At 40.3% G+C, this 18021-nt stretch overlaps 1 protein-coding gene across 1 annotated transcript in view; it reads right to left on the minus strand.

Annotated features, from left to right (window-relative positions):
- The window catches only part of SCARA5 (scavenger receptor class A member 5), a 386619-nt gene that overhangs the window by 367927 nt on the left and 671 nt on the right, over positions 1-18021 (minus strand). Inside the window, exon 2 of the mRNA XM_075860822.1 lies at positions 2219-2349. Within this exon, the coding sequence (XP_075716937.1) occupies positions 2219-2330 (112 nt within the window). The 5' untranslated portion in view covers positions 2331-2349. The remainder of the gene's footprint in view (positions 1-2218; positions 2350-18021) is intronic.

Genomic DNA, 18021 nt, shown 5'->3' on the forward strand with positions numbered 1-18021 from the left:
GTTTACCGTGTGGTATAAATAACATAATATCTTTATTCAGCGGGTCGTTACGATTGCGGCGATACCAAATTTATATCATTTTTGTATGTTTTTCTACTTTTACGCAGTAAAAACCCTTTTTTTCAAAATTATTTGTTTGTGTTTCTATATTTTAAGAGCCGTAATGTTTTTTATTTTTCCGCCGATGCAGCTGTATGAGGGCTTTTTGTTTGCGGGACGACTTGTAGTTTTTATTGGTACCATTTTGGAGTACATGCGACTTTTTGATCACTTTTGATCACATTTTTTTTTAAGGTAGGATGAACAGAACAGCAATTCTGGCATGGTTTTTTTTATTTTATTTTTTACGGCGTTCACCATGAGGGTTAAATAATGTAATCGTTTTATAGTTGGGTTCGTTATGGCCGCTGCGGCGATACCAAATATGAGTAACTTTTTACTTTTTTTCATAAGGGGAAAAAAGTGGGTTTTTAATTTTTTTTTTACTTGGGACTTTTTATTTATTTATTTCAAAATGTATTTAACTTTTTTGAAACTTTTTTTTAGTCCCACTAGGGGACTTTACTGTGCGATCATTTGATCGCTATTATGATACACTGCAATACTTCTGTATTGCAGTGTATTATTGCCGGTCGGTGTAAAACCTGCACCTGCTAGGCCATGCCCCTGGCCTAGCAGGCATCAACTAGAGGCAGACCTGGGGGCCTTTGTTAGGCTCTCAGGCTGCCATAGAAACCATCGGTGCCGCGCGCCACATGCGGGGTACCAGTGGGGTTGCGAGAGGGAGCTCCCTCCCTCTAAAACCACTCAGATGCGTTACTTACTATTGAGCGCCGCATCTGAGGGGTTAAACATGATCGGAGACCACTGCCAGTCTTAATTCAGAGGCCTAAATGTCCTGCAAATAAAATAAATAACTGGGGGATGAGGTCACTCGTGAGACGTGGGGTATAAATAGCCGGCGTGTCAGACGCTGTTGGCTTCATCCATGTTTACACCAGACCAGCTCGCCTTGTTCCTGAACGGCAGACGTGGGCGCTGCGATACATTCCCTCATACCAGCGCTGCAGCCGGCCAAGCCTGCGTTCCGTCCAGAGGACAACGCTCTTCTCTATGTGATCCCTCTACGGGATTAAGATTTCAGTTTTTGGCCCCAGCAGCAATTTTCACACATTTGGTAGACTTGAGTATCGAGCGCACGGAACGCTTTATGTGAATTGTTACATAACTTTAACCAGATACAATCAACATCAAAGCAAATGTAGTAAAGGAATGAAGATTCTGAAATGCAGTCCAGAGGGGCTCAGGATTTTTGTATTCTCGGAGTGGGCCGAGTCCCTATCGAGGTCATGTCAGCCACGAGAGGCAAGTGATAGAATAGTCATTGGTGGCTTATGGAGAACTGCACGTTTCATGTCACACAAACAGATACGAAATTAAACAAAAGGGGATGTGGTGGGATCACGCCCTGCAGAGGGAAAGCAGCCAACAGCAGGCATTGCTTAAGGGATAGAAATAAAATTGTACCAAGTGTTTCTCTTCTACTTGCGTGATTAATGGGTCATGGAAACTCATTAATTGATAGTGCTTTCGATTTTATTTTTTATTTTTTACTTGTAATACCACTCCTGTCCACATGGTGCGCTGTTGAGAAGTAAATCCTTGATTAGTGCTAAGCAAAATACACTTTCATTAGAACATTACTCTTAAGCTCCACCTAGTGTAAGACATATTGACTGCAGTGATTTTATTTTCTTCTCTGCAAGACACAGTCCTATAATGTGTCGAAATTGCATGTAGGATAAAAAAAATCCCATTGCCAACCAGTACAAGTGTGTGCAATGAGCAAAATTATATAACATAGAAAATCAATTCTCCCCCCTATGGGGTGTATGGCTCATGTGGCCATCACTCTCCACTGATGGCCACCAGGACCACCTTTAAACTCCCCATTTCCGCTTTACAGTTCTTGACCCAACTCAATGGGCATGACCATTGATGTAAGTGAATAAACTTGGACAAAGAAAAAAACTATCCAACCTCTATGACAGATCGATAATCCTCAATCTAACCCCCATGAGGTGCCATGACCAATAGAGATGCAGGGTCCACTGGTGACACAACACCAGCATGTTGCGATACATACAGTGATGTCACATTATTTGGTCTGTGGCACACTTTTGGGTCAGTGACATATTGGAAGAAGGTCCATACTTACATCCTTCACACAGATTCATCTTGGACAGATTTTTACCATCGAACGATTCCTCGAACACAGAGCCATTTTCTTTCTCATCAAAAGTATGTAGATACATGGCCTTATTGTCCATTGTGGGTCATTAACTCGATCTAAAATAGAAAATATAAACTTGATTTTAGATTCCTGCACATCTCAGGAAAACATCCCACCACAAAAAATGTTGGACTGTTTGTGGCATACAGAAGGAAAGAGACATATTTGGTGGTTGGCCAATGATAAGGACACAAGAGCATATCAAGGGACCAAAATTTCCACGAGCAACGCTTCAAAATATTGGGTTGACCCAGGAGATTTAGAATGGTTTGTGACCATACTTCTCTGCTGAGGATGTATCGGCCGTATATCCTTGCTATAATGGACCTCTTGGACAACAGGCCAAGAACCTAACTGCCCCTGTCCAAAAGTAAACTTCTAGAGGAAGGATTCGGGACACTAAGGCCTGGCCCAATTTCGTATCCCTTGATCCTTTGAAGGCTATGGAACATTTCTCAGCCTCCTCCACTCTGTGGAAAATGGGAAAAAAGCAGACCCGGGGGCATAAACCAACCAGGTGCAATTTTAATTTCACTGTGTGCAAACGAGATAACCTTCAACTTCATCGTCTTTGTAGTTTTTCCTAATTTCTTCCTCTAAATCGAACTATCTACTTCTACACAACATGGTCTTGAATGGTCCATAAATTAGAGATGAGCCCAACTCAACCATGATTAACTAGAAGATGACTGTTCCTTCTCCACATGGGAGGTGGTCTAAGGAACATAGAGAAGTATAAAAAAGAAGCTACATGTGACCAATAGAAGGATAAAATACCTGGAGATATCAGACTGGTTTCATTGCCTCATTATCTTCTAAGAAGCTCATCCAAATTTTTCAAAAAATTTAGCAAATATTTTTGCGATTTAAAAAAAAAATAATAAATTGAAAACTTATATCACATGGGGGAACGGATGGACACCGTAGAGATCTTCATGGGGAGGATGGGGTAGATTACAACACTAAATGTTTTAATTTCTAAATATAATTTTTCATTTGTTGGGAGATTTTATAAGAAATATGGAACATTCAGAGAAAAACGATGACCCTATGTCTTATGGACCCTTCACTTCGGACTTATTGTCAATGGAAAGTTGGGGGCAAGGGGAGTTGCAAAACTTTCAACTTCAATGCAGAGTTAGGGGCACAAGGGACTTCTTCATTTAGGACATCAGTAGGAGTCTTCGTTTTCAGACCCCGGCTAATCTGACCTTCTGAAGTGTCTAAAGTCACTTGATAATTATCTTCGGAGGACCTTGTTGCAATGGAGGATAACGGCCTATGATGAAGACGTCTGCTGTATCTGTAAATCACTGAACCTGTCATCTGTGGTCTAGTGGCAGAGAAGTATATAAGATGGAAATATTGGATAAAAAAAGAAAAGAAAAAGAATACCACCTGTATAAACAAGTGAAGAGAGAAATGTGTCTCCCAGAATATCTTGTATAAAACGTTAATCCAGATTTTCCTCTACGGCAGTGACTTTCTCCAGGACAATGAGATTCTCTTATGTGCAGAAAACAACCGTGAATTTCTAGATCATGAGTACAAATTTCTACTGTAATTTAAAAATGTTTTCAAGCTTGGAAAATTAAACAATAAAGAGAATCGGGGAAAAAAAAGCAAAAACATTTTTCAAACACTTTATCCCAGATTATCAGAATAGATTTTGCCAGTCATATTACACGTAGAGGGACTAAAAGTACAAACTCACTCACATGTAAATCTCATATTACTCTCCCTAATGGGTGGAATTATAGTAGTTATATTCTTATACATAGGGGGCAGTATTATAGTAGTTATATTCTTGTATATAGGAGCAGTATTATAGTAGTTATATTCTTGTATATAGGGGGCAGTATTATAGTAGTTATATTCTTGTATATAGGGGCTGTATTATAGTAGTTATATTCTTGTATACAGGGGCAGTATTATAGTAGTTATAATCTTGTATATAGAAGTAGTATTATAGTAGTTATATTCTTGTATATAGAAGTAGTATTATAGTAGTTATATTCTTGTATATAGGAGCAATATTATAGTAGTTATATTCTTGTATATAGGAGCAGTATTATAGTAGTTATATTCTTGTATATAGGGGACAGTATTATAGTAGTTATATTCTTGTATATAGGGGACAGTATTATAGTAGTTATATTCTTGTATATAGAAGTAGTATTATAGTAGTTATATTCTTGTATATAGGAGCAGTATTATAGTAGTTATATTCTTGTATATAGGGGCAGTATTATAGTAGTTATATTCTTGTATATAGGGGCAGTATTATAGTAGTTATATTCTTGTATATAGGGGGCAGTATTATAGTAGTTATATTCTTGTATATAGGAGGCAGTATTATAGTAGTTATATTCTTGTATATAGGAGCAGTATTATAGTAGTTATATTCTTGTATATAGGAGCAGTATTATAGTAGTTATATTCTTGTATATAGGGGCAGTATTATAGTAGTTATATTCTTGTATATAGGGGCAGTATTATAGTAGTTATATTCTTGTATATAGGGGCAGTATTATAGTAGTTATATTCTTATACATAGGGGGCAGTATTATAGTAATTATATTCTTGTATATAGGGGGCAGTATTATAGTAGTTATATTCTTTGTATATAGGAGCAGTATTATAGTAGTTATATTCTTGTATATAGGAGCAGTATTATAGTAGTTATATTCTTGTATATAGGAGCAGTATTATAGTAGTTATATTCTTGTATATAGAGGCAGTATTATAGTAGTTATATTCTTGTATATAGGGGGCAGTATTATAGTAGTTATATTCTTGTATATAGGAGCAGTATTATAGTAGTTATATTCTTGTATATAGGAGGCAGTATTATAGTAGTTATATTCTTGTATATAGGGGCAGTATTATAGTCGCTATATTCTTGCATATAGGAGCAGTATTATAGTAGTTATATTCTTGTATATAGGAGCAGTATTATAGTAGTTATATTCTTGTATATAGGAGGCAGTATTATAGTAGTTATATTCTTGTATATAGGGGCAGTATTATAGTATTTATATTCTTGTATATAGGGAGCAGTATTATAGTAGTTATGTTCTTGTATATAGGGTGCAGTATTATAGTAGTTATATTCTTGTATATAGGGGGCAGTATTATAGTAGTTATATTCTTTGTATATAGGAGCAGTATTATAGTAGTTATATTCTTGTATATAGGAGCAGTATTATAGTAGTTATATTCTTGTATATAGGAGCAGTATTATAGTAGTTATATTCTTGTATATAGGGGCAGTATTATAGTAGTTATATTCTTGTATATAGGGGGCAGTATTATAGTAGTTATATTCTTGTATATAGGAGCAGTATTATAGTAGTTATATTCTTGTATATAGGAGGCAGTATTATAGTAGTTATATTCTTGTATATAGGGGCAGTATTATAGTAGGTATATTCTTGTATATAGGAGGCAGTATTATAGTAGCTATATTCTTGTATATAGGGGCAGTATTATAGTAGTTATATTTTTGTGTATATAGTAGCAGTATTATAGTAGTTATATTCTTGTATATAGGGGGCAGTATTATAGTAGTTATATTCTTGTATATAGGAGCAGTATTATTGTAGTTATATTCTTGTATATAGGGGGCAGTATTATAGTAGTTATATTCTTGTATATAGGAGCAGTATTATGATAGTTATATTCTTGTATATAGGAGCAGTATTATAGTAGTTATATTCTTGTATATAGGGGGCAGTATTATAGTAGTTATATTCTTGTACATAGGGGGCAGTATTATAGTAGTTATATTCTTGTATATAGGGGGCAGTATTATAGTAGTTATATTCTTGTATATAGGAGCAGTATTATAGTAGTTATATTCTTGTATATAGGAGGCAGTAATATAGTAGTTATATTCTTGTATATAGGGGGCAGTATTATAGTAGTTATATTCTTGTACATAGGGGGCAGTATTATAGTAGTTATATTCTTGTATATAGGGGGCAGTATTATAGTAGTTATATTCTTGTATATAGGAGCAGTATTATAGTAGTTATATTCTTGTATATAGGAGGCAGTAATATAGTAGTTATATTCTTATATATAGCAGAAGTATTATAGTAGTTATATTCTTGTATATAGGGGGAGTATTATAGTAGTTATATTATTGTATATAGGGGCAGTATTATAGTAGTTATATTCTTGTATATAGGATCAGTATTATAGTAGATATATTCTTGTACATAGGAGCAGTATTATAGTAGTTATATTCTTGTATATAGGAGCAGTATTATAGTAGTTATATTCTTGTATATAGCGGCAGTATTATAGTAGTTATATTCTTGTATATAGAGGCAGTATTATAGTAGTTATATTCTTGTATATAGAGGCAGTATTATAGTACTTATATTCCTGTACATAGGGGGCAGTATTATAGTAGTTATATTCTTGTATATAGGAGCAGTATTATAGTAGTTATATTCTTGTATATAGGAGCAGTATTATAGTAGTTATATTCTTGTATATAGGGGCAGAATATTATTAGTTATATTTTTGCATGTAGGGGGCAGTATTATAGTAGGTAATTCATCTGTTTGCTAAGGAAATAACTTTATGATATTGAATTGTAACAACTAGTTTCGTAAGTTAGTTGTCACTTCCCTTCCCCCACTCCTCTGCGTACATTGGTCTGCAGAGGATATTTACAATGAAGGATGAAAGCTTCTTACATAGAATTATGCTTTTATTCTCATCTGTAAGTCATTTATGTTCATATGCCCCTGAGTGCAAAACAGATATAAATTGCATTATATGTCTAATCGCTCACTTTATGGTGATTTTTTTACTTTTTAATATAATTTGGACCCTTTCAAATCCTGAAAGTTATTAAATTTGTCATTATATTGTTCCGGAAATCATTAGACCAGAACGGAAGAGAAAAGAACATTAACCTCCGCGTCGTGTAAACAGATCAGTGAACGGACCTTGTTTGTTTATAGAACGAAATTCAATTTTGTACACTTATAAACTGTTTAGCTTTCGCGGGGGCCATGTCTACAATGGGCAAACCTGAGCAGATGCCAGGACCCGCAGGGATTAGGTAGTCCATGGACATCTGGGTAAATATAATCTACACTTGTAAAGCTGAGGGTGGGTTAGATAGGGGGGGTCGCTGTAATCCTGTTGCCCTGGGTCCCAAATACACCTGGCGCTGGCCTTACCTTTACGGATGATGGAAAACAGTGGAATGATCTAAGAACTAGTTTGCGGCAGGGCCAGCCGCAGGGGTGTGCGACCTAGCTGAAGGGGGCGCTAGAGATGGTTTGGCGCCAGAAGCTTATGATTACCCCAAATCTTAAAATTAATTGTATAGCAGCATTATTGAGACATTGACAGCGCTGTTATTAGGATATTTTATATATGGAGCGGTTATAAGGTCACTGTATGTAAGTATATGAGCACTGTATGGCGGTAGTTACATTATGTGGCGCTGATACTTAGGCACTCTACAGTATATTATATTTGCAGTGTATGGTGGTGGCGGCACTATATAGAATTGGTACTGAGGCAGCTGTATGGAGGATTTATTTATGTACCATACTAGATTTTTATTTGTATACTGTATAACAGTAAATGACACGAGAAGGACACCTAGAAGGCACCGCACAGGGCACTATCCAACATAGGGCCGGGTTGTAGGGGGATAGGGATGGAAGAGATGCAGTAAGATCAATTACTCAACAGGTTGCATCTGTTATGGAATTGCAATTTGGGCGATTCCCCAAAGGCTGCCGGAGAGTGCCGGGAGGGAGCGTGCACATAAATACCGCAACCTCGAATCCGTCACAACTCTGATCGACAGTGTCTAAGGCGACCCTAAGGTGTTCGCCAGAGCCGACCGCAAGATGGGATGGACTTTGCTGCTTAGCACCCAGGTTGTCTTAGCAGAGCTCAGCATTGCATAGGAGATGCAATGCAGACTGACCTGAGGAGGAAACCAGACAGCCAGGGGTATAACAGAAAGTCAGAAGGCAAGCGGATATCAGGAACAGCAAAGGTCAAAACCGGCCGGGAGTAGATAATCCAAAATCAGCAAACAAGGGGTTAACGAGAGACATGCCGAGGTCAGTTTCCAAAAGCTCCAGAAGTCAGAAGTGCAGGGAATGTAGGAAGCTTGATCAGATACCAGAAGACAGGAAAATTCACAAGCACTGACAGGTGGAGGAGGCTGGATATAAATACTAATTCTACACCTGAAGGCAGAAAGACAGACAAATGAGATTGGCTCAGGGTAAGACACGCCCAGAAGCCAGAACCATAGTCATGGTAAACTAAAGGGAACAGGCGTTTTCCTGACCGTAAACCCCCCCCTTCTACAACGGTCCACCGGACCCTTAAACCTCAGACTAGGTTTCAAAGGAAACTTTAACCAAATGACTGGCAAATACTGAATGGGCAGGAACCTAAGTTCGCTCTTCTGGCCCATACCCCTTCCAGTGCTCCAAGTACTGGAGAGACCCCTGACCCTTCTAGAATCCGCAATTATCTGAACCTCAAACTACATGGTAACCTTAAGGGAACAGGCGTTTTCCTGACAGTACACCCCCTTCTATGATATGTGACCGGACCCTTAAACCTCGGACTAGGTTTCAAAGGAAACTTTAACCAAAAGACTGGCATATACTGAATTGGCAGGAACCTAAGTTCGCTCTTCTGGCCCATGCCCCTTCTAGTGCTCCAAGTACTGGAGAGACCCCTGACCCTTCTAGAATCCGCAATTATCTCAACCTCAAACTCCATGGTAACCTTAAGGGAACAGACATTTTCCTGACAGCATCGCCCTTTACTTCTCTATGAGATGAGAAGGCAGAAAGTCTATGTATATTACATTCTTCTCATGGTTCCACCAAGAACCTGTCCTGCGTGCAGCCTGCCTCAAACTGGCCAAAGACAATAGAGAGACATCTCCTGTGTCATTTATAACCAGATTTTCAGCTCCCATCCCGAAGACCTTATAAGACAACATTATATGTTAAAGGTGGTTATGACCAAAACTGAGTTCTAATGGTGGTTCATCCTCAACCAGCAAGGACAAGAATAACCAAAAAACTCAACCTGACCAAATCCATTGTTTGCCACATATCTGCTGAATCGGGAAGGATCTGGTCAACCTATGTCATGGAATCACCAGTCGGACCTCTAGTGCTGCAACTGGTTTGGCGTGGAGTCTACAAAACCCTCTCATTCTCAAGGTGGTATGGACTTTCCTAGCCAGATCCCCATATCACAGCCTCCAGAATAGTTACTAACTGGAGACCTTCTCAAAAGGGTCAAGAGTCAGGTAGAGGTGCCAAGATCTGAGACGTGGCCAAATGACAGAACTGAGGTCAATATCAGATGGTCTTACAAGGAAGGTACCGAATGGTGAAGGTCAAAAGGTAGAGAAAGTTCTCAACCAGGATCAGCAAAATACAATAGTTTTATATAAAGCAAAAATATAATGAAACGAAGAAGCAAATTCATGAGAATTCTGAGGAGATCACTAATAATTTCCTAACACGAATCCCCACAAGAGAACAGAGAAATCCAGATTCTCATCAAATGTCGTGTTATTGCAGCTGATCTGACCGGAAATGAACGAAAATCAAGAAGGAGGAAAAAAAATTTCAGAATCGGGAGACGGCGACTCCTGAACCTCCATAATATTAATACTGCGAGAGCTGAGAAGTGTAAGGACGGACCCCAAGTGTCAGTGTATCATTATCCTGTACCTCAAGTGTCAGTGTACCATTATCCTGTACCCCAAGTGTCAGTGTCATTATCCTGTACCCCAAGTGTCAGTGTATCATTATCCTGTACCCCAAGTGTAAGTGTATCATTATCCTGTACCTCAAGTGTCAGTGTATCATTATCCTGTACCCCAAGTGTCAGTGTCATTATCCTGTACTCCAAGTGTCAGTGTCATTATCCTGTACCTCAAGTGTCAGTGTACCATTATCCTGTACCCCAAGTGTCAGTGTCATTATCCTGTACCCCAAGTGTCAGTGTATCATTATCCTGTACCCCAAGTGTAAGTGTATCATTATCCTGTACCTCAAGTGTCAGTGTATCAATATCCTGTACCCCAAGTGTCAGTGTCATTATCCTGTACTCCAAGTGTCAGTGTCATTATCCTGTACCCCAAGTGTCAGTGTATCATTATCCTATACCCCAAGTTTCAGTGTATCCTTATCCTGTACCCCAAGTGTCTGTGTCATTATCCTGTACCCCAAGTGTCAGTATCATTATCCTGTACCCCAAGTGTCAGTATCATTATCCTGTACCCCAAGTGTCAGTGTATCATAATCCTGTACCCCAAGTGTCAGTATCATTATCCTGTACCCCAAGTGTCAGTGTATCATTATCCTGTACACCAAGTGTCAGTGTATCATTATCCTGTACCCCAAGTGTCAGTGTATCATTATCCTGTACCCCAAGTGTCAGTGTATCATTATCCTGTACCCCAAGTGTCAGTGTATCATTATCCTGTACCCAAAGTGTCAGTGTCATTATCCTGTACTCCAAGTGTCAGTGTCATTATCCTGTACCCCAAGTGTCAGTGTATCATTATCCTGTACCCCAAGTGTCAGTGTATCATTATCCTGTACCCCAAGTGTCAGTGTATCATTATCCTATACCCCAAGTGTCAGTGTATCATTATCCTGTACCCCAAGTGTCAGTGTATCATTATCCTGTACCCAAAGTGTCAGTGTCATTATCCTGTACTCCAAGTGTCAGTGTCATTATCCTGTACCCCAAGTGTCAGTGTATAATTATCCTGTACCCCAAGTGTCAGTGTATCATTATCCTGTACCCCAAGTGTCAGTGTATCATTATCCTGTACCCCAAGTGTCAGTGTATCATTATCCTGTACCCAAAGTGTCAGTGTCATTATCCTGTACTCCAAGTGTCAGTGTCATTATCCTGTACCCCAAGTGTCAGTGTATCATTATCCTGTACCCCAAGTGTCAGTGTATCCTTATCCTGTACCCCAAGTGTCCGTGTCATTATCCTGTACCCCAACTGTCAGTGTATCATTATCCTGTACCCCAAGTGTCAGTATCATTATCCTGTACCCCAAGTGTCAGTGTATCATTATCCTGTACCCCAAGTGTCAGTGTATCATTATCCTGTACCCCAAGTGTCCGTCTCATTATCCTGTACCCCAAGTGTCCGTGTCATTATCCTGTACCCCAAGTGTCAGTATCATTATCCTGTACCCCAAGTGTCAGTGTATCATTATCCTGTACCCCAAGTGTCAGTATCATTATCCTGTACCCCAAGTGTCAGTGTATCATTATCCTGTACCCCAAGTGTCAGTGTATCATTATCCTGTACCCCAAGTGTCAGTGTATCATTATCCTGTACCCCAAGTGTCAGTGTATCATTATCCTTTACCCCAAGTGTCAGTGTCATTATCCTGTAACCCAAGTGTCAGTGTATCATTATCCTGTACCCCAAGTGTCAGTGTATCATTATCCTGTACCCCAAGTGTCAGTGTATCATTATCCTGTACCCCAAGTGTCAGTGTATCATTATCCTGTACCCCAAGTGTCAGTGTATCATTAGCCTGTACCCAAAGTGTCAGTGTCATTATCCTGTACTCCAAGTGTCAGTGTATCATTATCCTATACCCCAAGTGTCAGTGTCATTATCCTGTACTCCAAGTGTCAGTGTCATTATCCTGTACCCCAAGTGTCAGTGTATCATTATCCTGTACCCCAAGTGTCAGTGTATCCTTATCCTGTACCCCAAGTGTCCGTGTCATTATCCTGTACCCCAACTGTCAGTGTATCATTATCCTGTACCCCAAGTGTCAGTATCATTATCCTGTACCCCAAGTGTCAGTGTATCATTATCCTGTACCCCAAGTGTCAGTGTATCATTATCCTGTACCCCAAGTGTCAGTGTCATTATCCTGTACTCCAAGTGTCAGTGTCATTATCCTGTACTCCAAGTGTCAGTGTGTCATTATCCTGTACCCCAAGTGTCAGTGTATCATTATCCTGTACCCCAAGTGTCAGTGTATCATTATCCTGTACCCCAAGTGTTAGTGTATCATTATCATGTACCCCAAGTGTCAGTGTATCATTATCCTGTACCCCAAGTGTCAGTGTATCATTATCCTGTACCCAAAGTGTCAGTGTCATTATCCTGTACTCCAAGTGTCAGTGTCATTATCCTGTACCCCAAGTGTCAGTGTATAATTATCCTGTACCCCAAGTGTCAGTGTATCATTATCCTGTACCCCAAGTGTCAGTGTATCATTATCCTGTACCCCAAGTGTCAGTGTATCATTATCCTGTACCCAAAGTGTCAGTGTCATTATCCTGTACTCCAAGTGTCAGTGTCATTATCCTGTACCCCAAGTGTCAGTGTATCATTATCCTGTACCCCAAGTGTCAGTGTATCCTTATCCTGTACCCCAAGTGTCCGTGTCATTATCCTGTACCCCAACTGTCAGTGTATCATTATCCTGTACCCCAAGTGTCAGTATCATTATCCTGTACCCCAAGTGTCAGTGTATCATTATCCTGTACCCCAAGTGTCAGTGTATCATTATCCTGTACCCCAAGTGTCCGTCTCATTATCCTGTACCCCAAGTGTCCGTGTCATTATCCTGTACCCCAAGTGTCAGTATCATTATCCTGTACCCCAAGTGTCAGTGTATCATTATCCTGTACCCCAAGTGTCAGTATCATTATCCTGTACCCCAAGTGTCAGTGTATCATTATCCTGTACCCCAAGTGTCAGTGTATCATTATCCTGTACCCCAAGTGTCAGTGTATCATTATCCTGTACCCCAAGTGTCAGTGTATCATTATCCTTTACCCCAAGTGTCAGTGTCATTATCCTGTAACCCAAGTGTCAGTGTATCATTATCCTGTACCCCAAGTGTCAGTGTATCATTATCCTGTACCCCAAGTGTCAGTGTATCATTATCCTGTACCCCAAGTGTCAGTGTATCATTATCCTGTACCCCAAGTGTCAGTGTATCATTATCCTGTACCCAAAGTGTCAGTGTCATTATCCTGTACTCCAAGTGTCAGTGTATCATTATCCTATACCCCAAGTGTCAGTGTCATTATCCTGTACTCCAAGTGTCAGTGTCATTATCCTGTACCCCAAGTGTCAGTGTATCATTATCCTGTACCCCAAGTGTCAGTGTATCCTTATCCTGTACCCCAAGTGTCCGTGTCATTATCCTGTACCCCAACTGTCAGTGTATCATTATCCTGTACCCCAAGTGTCAGTATCATTATCCTGTACCCCAAGTGTCAGTGTATCATTATCCTGTACCCCAAGTGTCAGTGTATCATTATCCTGTACCCCAAGTGTCAGTGTCATTATCCTGTACTCCAAGTGTCAGTGTCATTATCCTGTACTCCAAGTGTCAGTGTGTCATTATCCTGTACCCCAAGTGTCAGTGTATCATTATCCTGTACCCCAAGTGTCAGTGTATCATTATCCTGTACCCCAAGTGTTAGTGTATCATTATCCTGTACCCCAAGTGTCAGTGTATCATTATCATGTACCCCAAGTGTCAGTGTATCATTATCCTGTACCCCAAGTGTCAGTGTCATTATCCTGTACCCCAAGTGTCAGTGTATCATTATCCTGTACCCCAAGTGTCAGTGTATCCTTATCCTGTACCCCAAGTGTCCGTGTCATTATCCTGTACCCCAAGTGTCAGTGTATCATTATCCTGTACCCCAAGTGTCAGTGTATCATTATCCTGTACCCCAAGTGTCAGTGTATCATTATCCTGTACCCCAAGTGTCAGTGTATCATTATCCTGTACCTCAAGTGTCAGTGTATCATTATCCTGTACCCCAAGTGTCAGTGTCATTATCCTGTACTCCAAGTGTCAGTGTCATTATCCTGTACCCCAAGTGTCAGTATCATTATCCTGTACCCCAAGTGTCAGTGTATCATTATCCTGTACCCCAAGTGTCAGTGTATCATTATCCTGTACCCCAAGTGTCAGTGTATCATTATCCTGTACCCCAAGTGTCAGTGTATCATTATCCTGTACCTCAAGTGTCAGTGTATCATTATCCTGTACCCCAAGTGTCAGTGTCATTATCCTGTACTCCAAGTGTCAGTGTCATTATCCTGTACCCCAAGTGTCAGTATCATTATCCTGTACCCCAAGTGTCAGTGTATCATTATCCTGTACCCCAAGTGTCAGTGTATCATTATCCTGTACCCCAAGTGTCAGTGTATCCTTATCCTGTACCCTAAGTGTCTGTGTCATTATCCTGTACCCCAACTGTCAGTGTATCATTATCCTGTACCCCAAGTGTCAGTGTCATTATCCTGTACTCCAAGTGTCAGTGTGTCATTATCCTGTACCCCAAGTGTCAGTGTATCATTATCCTGTACCCCAAGTGTCAGTGTATCATTATCCTGTACCCCAAGTGTTAGTGTATCATTATCCTGTACCCCAAGTGTCAGTGTATCATTATCATGTACCCCAAGTGTCAGTGTATCATTATCCTGTACCCCAAGTGTCAGTGTCATTATCCTGTACCCCAAGTGTCAGTGTATCATTATCCTGTACCCCAAGTGTCAGTGTATCCTTATCCTGTACCCCAAGTGTCCGTGTCATTATCCTGTACCCCAAGTGTCAGTGTATCATTATCCTGTACCCCAAGTGTCAGTGTATCATTATCCTGTACCCCAAGTGTCAGTGTATCATTATCCTGTACCCCAAGTGTCAGTGTATCATTATCCTGTACCTCAAGTGTCAGTGTATCATTATCCTGTACCCCAAGTGTCAGTGTCATTATCCTGTACTCCAAGTGTCAGTGTCATTATCCTGTACCCCAAGTGTCAGTATCATTATCCTGTACCCCAAGTGTCAGTGTATCATTATCCTGTACCCCAAGTGTCAGTGTATCATTATCCTGTACCCCAAGTGTCAGTGTATCCTTATCCTGTACCCTAAGTGTCTGTGTCATTATCCTGTACCCCAACTGTCAGTGTATCATTATCCTGTACCCCAAGTGTCAGTATCATTATCCTGTACCCCAAGTGTCAGTGTATCATTATCCTGTACCCCAAGTGTCAGTGTATCATTATCCTGTACCCCAAGTGTCAGTGTATCATTATCCTGTACCCCAAGTGTCAGTGTCATTATCCTGTACTCCAAGTGTCAGTGTCATTATCCTGTACTCCAAGTGTCAGTGTGTCATTATCCTGTACCCCAAGTGTCAGTGTATCATTATCCTGTACCCCAAGTGTCAGTGTATCATTATCCTGTACCCCAAGTGTTAGTGTATCATTATCCTGTACCCCAAGTGTCAGTCTATCATTATCATGTACCCCAAGTGTCAGCGGATCATTATCCTGTACCCCAAGTGTCAGTGTCATCATCCTGTACCCCAAATGTCAGTGTCATTATCCTGTTCCCCAAGTGTCAGTGTATCATTATCCTGTACCCCAAGTGTCAGTGTATCATTATCCTGTACCCCAAGTGTCAGTGTATCCTTATCCTGTACCCCAAGTGTCCGTGTCATTATCCTGTACCCCAAGTGTCCGTGTCATTATCCTGTACCCCAAGTGTCAGTATCATTATCCTGTACCCCAAGTGTCAGTGTATCATTATCCTGTACCCCAAGTGTCAGTGTATCATTATCCTGTACCCCAAGTGTCAGTGTATCATTATCCTGTACCCCAAGTGTCAGTGTATCATTATCCTGTACTCCAAGTGTCAGTGTCATTATCCTGTACCCCAAGTGTCAGTGTATCATTATCCTGTACCCCAAGTGTCAGTGTATCCTTATCCTGTACCCCAAGTGTCCGTGTCATTATCCTGTACCCCAAGTGTCAGTGTATCATTATCCTGTACCCCAAGTGTCAGTATCATTATCATGTACCCCAAGTGTCAGTGTATCATTATCCTGTACCCCAAGTGTCAGTGTATCATTATCCTGTACCCCAAGTGTCAGTCTATCATTATCCTGTACCCCAAGTGTCAGTGTCATTATCCTGTACTCCAAGTGTCAGTGTCATTATCCTGTACTCCAAGTGGCAGTGTGTCATTATCATGTACCCCAAGTGTCAGTGTATCATTATCCTGTACCCCATGTGTCAGTGTATCATTATCCTGTACCCCAAGTGTCAGTGTATCATTATCCTGTACCCCAAGTGTCAGTGTATCATTATCCTGTACCCCAAGTGTCAGTATATCATTATCCTGTACAACAAGTGTCAGTGTATCATTATCCTGTACCCCAAGTGTCAGTGTCATTATCCTGTACTCCAAGTGTCAGTGTCATTATCCTGTACTCCAAGTGTCAGTGTGTCATTATCCTGTACCCCAAGTGTCAGTGTATCATTAGCCTGTACCCCAAGTGTCAGTGTATCATTATCCTGTACCCCAAGTGTCAGTGTATCATTATCCTGTACCCCAAATGTCAGTGTCATTATCCTGTTCCCCAAGTGTCAGTGTATCATTATCCTGTACCCCAAGTGTCAGTGTATCATTATCCTGTACCCCAAGTGTTAGTGTATCATTATCCTGTACCCCAAGTGTCAGTGTATCATTATCCTGTACCCCAAGTGTCAGTGTATCCTTATCCTGTACCCCAAGTGTCCGTGTCATTATCCTTTACCCCAAGTGTCCGTGTCATTATCCTGTACCCCAAGTGTCAGTATCATTATCCTGTACCCCAAGTGTCAGTGTATCATTATCCTGTACCCCAAGTGTCAGTATCATTATCCTGTACCCCAAGTGTCAGTGTATCATTATCCTGTACCCCAAGTGTCAGTGTATCATTATCCTGTACCCCAAGTGTCAGTGTATCATTATCCTGTACCCCAAGTGTCAGTGTATCATTATCCTGTACCCCAAGTGTCAGTGTCATTATCCTGTACCCCAAGTGTCAGTGTCATTATCCTGTACCCCAAGTGTCAGTGTATCATTATCCTGTACCCCAAGTGTCAGTGTATCTTTATCCTGTACCCCAAGTGTCCGTGTCATTATCCTGTACCCCAAGTGTCAGTGTATCCTTATCCTGTACCCCAAGTGTCCGTGTCATTATCCTGTACCCCAAGTGTCCGTGTCATTATCCTGTACCCCAAGTGTCAGTGTATCCTTATCCTGTACCCCAAGTGTCAGTTTATAATATCCTGTACCCCAAGTGTCAGCGTATCATTATCCTGTACCCCAAGTGTCAGTGTATCATTATCCTGTACCCCAAGTGTCAGTGTATCATTATCCTGTACCCCAAGTGTCAGTGTATCATTAGCCTGTACCCCAAGTGTCAGTGTATAATTATCCTGTACCCCAAGTGTCAGTGTATCATTATCCTGTACCCCAAGTGTCATTATCCTATACCCCAAGTGTCAGTGTGTCCTGCATTGATCCCTGGAATAAGATGATATTTGGGTCGTGTTCTTTATGAATATTTCTGTTTCGTTCTTTAAAGTTGTTTGTAATTTGGATGTTGCGGATTCTCCAGTTTTCCAACCACTTTGCAATAAAAAGTTCTGCAACTTCTAATAGATTTTTTACTTTATGCCACTTCCTATCTATTCTCAAAATCTGTGTTTGCTGCCAGTGAATGGGAACATGCATTGTTTACATCCAAAAACTGGAAACCTATACATACCTAAAACTTCTCACAGCTGAAGATTGTTACAATTATATCCAGTCTTTTAACTCCTTTATGTGCTAAAAGCCTGGACTCCCGAATGATCAA

The sequence above is a fragment of the Rhinoderma darwinii genome, chromosome 4, assembly GCF_050947455.1.
Source record: "Rhinoderma darwinii isolate aRhiDar2 chromosome 4, aRhiDar2.hap1, whole genome shotgun sequence".
NCBI lineage: Eukaryota > Metazoa > Chordata > Amphibia > Anura > Rhinodermatidae > Rhinoderma > Rhinoderma darwinii.